General features: G+C 40.6%; 1 protein-coding gene across 4 annotated transcripts; it reads right to left on the bottom strand.

Moving 5' to 3' along the window:
* On the bottom strand, window positions 1-3,987 carry LOC114824877 (FRIGIDA-like protein 3). 4 transcript variants are annotated; one of them, XM_029102391.2, is made up of 5 exons: window positions 3,702-3,987; window positions 3,355-3,450; window positions 1,552-2,612; window positions 811-980; window positions 1-602 (listed from the first exon to the last, which is right to left on the bottom strand). In XM_029102391.2, exons 3-5 carry the CDS (start codon window positions 2,600-2,602, stop codon window positions 207-209), a joined length of 1,617 nt encoding a protein of 538 aa, XP_028958224.2. In that variant the 5' UTR covers window positions 2,603-2,612; window positions 3,355-3,450; window positions 3,702-3,987; the 3' UTR covers window positions 1-206. The 4 variants fall into 4 exon arrangements, with proteins under 4 accessions (XP_028958224.2, XP_028958225.2, XP_070677179.1 ...); XM_029102392.2 differs by having other exon boundaries at window positions 3,381-3,450; window positions 3,702-3,897; XM_070821078.1 differs by having other exon boundaries at window positions 3,355-3,443; window positions 3,702-3,889.
* Between the last annotated feature and the right edge of the window lie 271 nt (window positions 3,988-4,258).

The following is a 4,258-nucleotide window of genomic DNA, read 5'->3' as shown; positions in this document are numbered from 1 at the left end:
TACAAAAGTAAAACAAAGTACATATTAGAGGATCAAATATCTCCTTGTACATCCAACTAACAAAATTAACAAGACATTTTTTTTTCTTTTTTTGGGGTCTTTTTTCGGATACTAATATCATTCTTACATTGAACATCGACGAACTCAGAGGTTAAAGACTAACCGTTAAACAGAGAAGGATCACAGTCACTTTTTTGGCCATCAAATTAGTGAAGATACGCCGCAGGCTGATACTGGTAGCCGGTTGCAAAGTAGTTTCCATGAGCAGGAGACATGTTGTAATGGTTGTCAGCAGGTCCCGGGTAAACAAACTGTCTGTCGTACACATACTGCGGGTACCTGTTTTCAGCAACTCTGGGATAGAAAGTCTTGTCAGCAACAGCATTAGTGACGCGGGGAGCATATCCAACACCGTTAGCACGAGGTCTCTTGGGCTGAGGCTTTGATGCTTCAGCCACCCTCTTCTTGTCTGCCTTGGCCTTTTCCAGCTGAAGAACCCGTTTCTGAAGAGGATCCACTGGATACTGCTCCTCAAGCTTATGCTCTTCAATGGACTTGAGCACCGCCTTAAGGGCAGCCAACTCACGGTCGTTCACTTCATTCTGAAACAATGAAATATTTGTTAGGGGCATCCAATTTGCAACTACATGGCCATATTTTCTCCGGCAAAATCCAATCAAATATCAGCGTTATGCTATCTCAGGTTAATTGTATCGGTTTCCATTAGTAAATCAAACTAAACTTCATATTACACAGATAATCGATAACTGCAATCAAAACTATTACAACATCCAATAAAGATGAATGTACCTGTGCTGTGGGAGATGCATTTCCAGATTTGACTGGTGAAGTTTTTCTTGCCTCTTTCAAGTAGGACTTCAGTAAAGGCACAGGAGGGAACTTCTCCGTCAGTTCAAATGCAAAAGCCAAGTTAACTGCATCAATTTGCCGTCCACTATTCACTAAAACGTCAATAACACCTGCCAAGTGCCAACATTAACATAATCAACTGCAAGAAAACACAAAAGTTGAAGTTCATTCAAGGAAGAAATCAATTTTTTTTTTTTAAGTTCTATGTTCTCAATATTGGTCCATTAATCCAAGCCTGCGTCATATTCAGGTTGAAGTTAAATGAATTTTGCTAGAATTATCCTGCAAATGCCAGGAGAATGATGTTGCTGCACTTTTACACAATGACACTAATGCAATGCAAGACCAGCTTATATAGGCTTCCGAGTAACTCATCCCATATGAACAGAAAGGAGGTTTGACCGCAGTTGCAATTCTTACCTTATCTCAGTGGTTATAATGAAAATGATCTAGTGGGGAACAGAACATTACGAAGTTATAGAATTGTAAACAAAAACAAGCCAAAGATACATGCAAACTAGTCAAAGATAAGGGGAAAAACAAATGTAAAGAAGAAAAACATTTCCTCAGTTTGGGATAGTTAACATAGACAATTTTTAAGGACCACGTATTTATTTATCAAACTACAAAAGTTCAAAAAATGTCACCTAAATGTAGATTTTCATAAAGAAAAACACGAACCTGGCATTCTCTCAGTCAATCCAAGAGAACGGCAAAGGTCAGCTGCTTGGCGACGACGTGAAACCATCGGTATTAGCCTGAATAGTTCTTCCTCATCAAAACCAGAGGTAATACCAAAAGTTCCAAGAAGTTGCAAAAAGGCGTGAGCCTCAAGTGAGTTCCCATTGCTGGCATCCATGTCAAGAGCATCCAACTTCGGCTTCCATTCTTCAGCAATTGCCTCTGCCAGATCCTTAACCTCCTCTGTAATTATATCAGATGCAGAGGCTAATTCTGGGTTTGCTAGCAGTGTGCTCAGACACTCCATCAACATGATACAAGTTCGACGGACACCCAACAGGTTTGCATCCTTCTTCCCGTCCGTATTGGGCCCTTCGAGGCGATAAAAGTCTTCCAAAGATTCCAAAACAAATAGGGCAGGGTTGGATGCAGCTCTTAATGCAAGTGGAATCTCCTCCCTTATGGAAGCAAGGTTCTTCCGGTTATCTGATATAAATTTGTGGAGCCCTTCTGAGTCCATCTGTTCACACAGTTTCACTAACTGGGGATAGGATATCACCTCTATACTACTCCCCATTTCAGGACTTTTCACTTCTTCGAAGTTAATTTCAGAAACCATCACATCTGGTGGTTTCTCTTCCACACTTGGCTGCTCACCTTGGCCATCATCAGTGACAACAGAAGGCTCCTCAGTTGATACCTTCCTTTGCTTCTCTCGAGCATTAGTAATAGCATATGTAGCAGCATCTCTCTTTGCTTGAAGAGTGTCCAGTGAAGCTTGTTCCTTGGCCACAACGGCAGCTTGCCGCTTTGCTAACATTTTTTGAGCTTCAACTGTTCGGGTTTCAAACTCCTTTTCTTGGTTTTCCAGCTCATCGAAACGCCTCTTTAAGGACTTTTCAAGACCATGGAAATGCGCTTCAAGTTCTTTCCACTTCAGGTTCAGGGTTACAGCTCTGTGACTCTCAAGTTCAGCAAATGCTTTCTGAAGCTGTTGTATCTTAGAAGTTGTACAATCTATCAACGTGGAAACTGAATGGGTATTATCCATGGCAAAGGATCTGGAGACAACAATAGAGAGAAATGTCAACACATATTGAACCATCGACAGTCAAAGAAGCAGAAAATCTACATGCTAACTTCGATCTGATAAAGCATCTTGTTTAAACAAATCGTACCCCTAAACAAAACACATGTCAATACGTGCATAATTAGATGTAGAAGAAGATTATAGTCTGCCAACCGCAAAGGCATCCAAAAATATTGTTTGCTTCAACTGAAGGATAAACTGGTTGTCATGGCATTCTCAAGCCACACCAAATATATATAGGTTGAGTAATCATCCATACGCAAACAGCACAATAAATTTAAAGATACAAAAAAATTGACAGTCATTACTTTTCCTATGTAACTAAATTTGACAAACAGAAATGGGGAGCTTCAAGGATGAAGTTAAACCAGACGAAAGATCGCATAACCGCCCAATACAAAGAAAACCCTCAAATTGGGACGGATTTGCTTCGCTCAAAGCATAAAATGATCCCAACGTCATAGCTTCAAAACAATTCATCATGGAAATAAAGTAAAAACAATGCGTGGTCCCATGAATCATCAAAAGGGAAGGTTAGCTCAACTAATCCACTACAAATTTACCTCCTTAATCATTATATTAATAACATTATCCTCAAATCGACAAGATTACAAATTTACAGCAAAAGCAGCAACCTTGAGGAGCATTAACCTCGGTCAATCGAACTCACAAAAACCCTAATTTCTACAGCAAATTAAGACAAAATAGCTCACCAGTAATTACAGCAAGCTTAAATTACCCCAGTGAAGATGTCCAAGTAAAGATCTCCAAATGCCCGATTCGCAAACGACACTCCAAAACCCTAAAACCTAAAAAGGTCAAAACAAAAAGTTAAAAAATCGAAATTAAACAACAAAATTAGCAACCGAAACTCTCTAATTTCAGACAGAACATCCCCTCGGTTCCCGCGGGAAACATTTCCCCGACTTTCCCGGAAAATCGAGCAATTTTCGCGGGAAAACAGAGAAATTTCCGCGGAAAGGAAACGGCGCCGATCTGAAGATTACAGTACGAGATTAAGACGAATGAGTTCATCAGCAAGTAAAGGAGGGAACTTTACCAAAAAGCCCCGATGCAATTGTGGAAATTGCGACGAGGGGCGATCAATCCATGGCTGCTGAGACTGGCGGTCGATGTGCGAGTGTGTGGCTGCTGCTCTCGGCAATCCCTACATACAGAGTCGATGAGAGAGAAAGCGAGACGAGAGAGAAAGAGGAAAGTTCAGACAAGCAAGCGAGAGTGTTATATGTCGCAGCCTGCCCTCTTTCTTTTGCTTTTTAAGGGACACTCTCGTTTTGGATATTTCCACGTTCGGGAATGGGGAGAGAGGGTGTAACGAGATTAATGGGCCTGGGCCGCGGGAGTGTTGTTAGTGAAATGGGGAGTGGTGTTTGGGTTGTGCCACGTGCCGTCTATGGATAGGAGTATGAAAATTATCTTTGTCGTACAAGGTTTTTGTGTGTTCGAAAATTATCTTTGTCGTACAAAGGTTTTTGTGTGTTCTCTTTTTTTTTTTTTTGAAACTAAATGCTGTCTACATTCGAGCAAGATTTTAGATTATTGTTTTCTTTTGTTTAAGTAATGCTGGTCAGAAAGCAATAATCTAAAATCTTGCTT

This window comes from Malus domestica, chromosome 05 (assembly GCF_042453785.1).
Source record: "Malus domestica chromosome 05, GDT2T_hap1".
Classification (NCBI taxonomy): domain Eukaryota; kingdom Viridiplantae; phylum Streptophyta; class Magnoliopsida; order Rosales; family Rosaceae; genus Malus; species Malus domestica.
This window is presented reverse-complemented; position numbering and strand designations above follow the sequence as displayed.

What these genes read in the sequence shown, in the direction of transcription:
- LOC114824877 (XM_029102391.2), bottom strand. Translation starts at nt 2,602, where the DNA reads ATGGATAATACCCATTCAGTTTCCACGTTGATAGATTGTACAACTTCT. An exon ending in ATTGACTGAGAGAATGCCAG is followed by an intron (nt 981 to 1,551) that starts GTTCGTGTTTTT and finishes GGCACTTGGCAG; the next exon opens with GTGTTATTGACGTTTTAGTG. An exon ending in ATGCATCTCCCACAGCACAG is followed by an intron (nt 603 to 810) that starts GTACATTCATCT and finishes TCATTGTTTCAG; the next exon opens with AATGAAGTGAACGACCGTGA.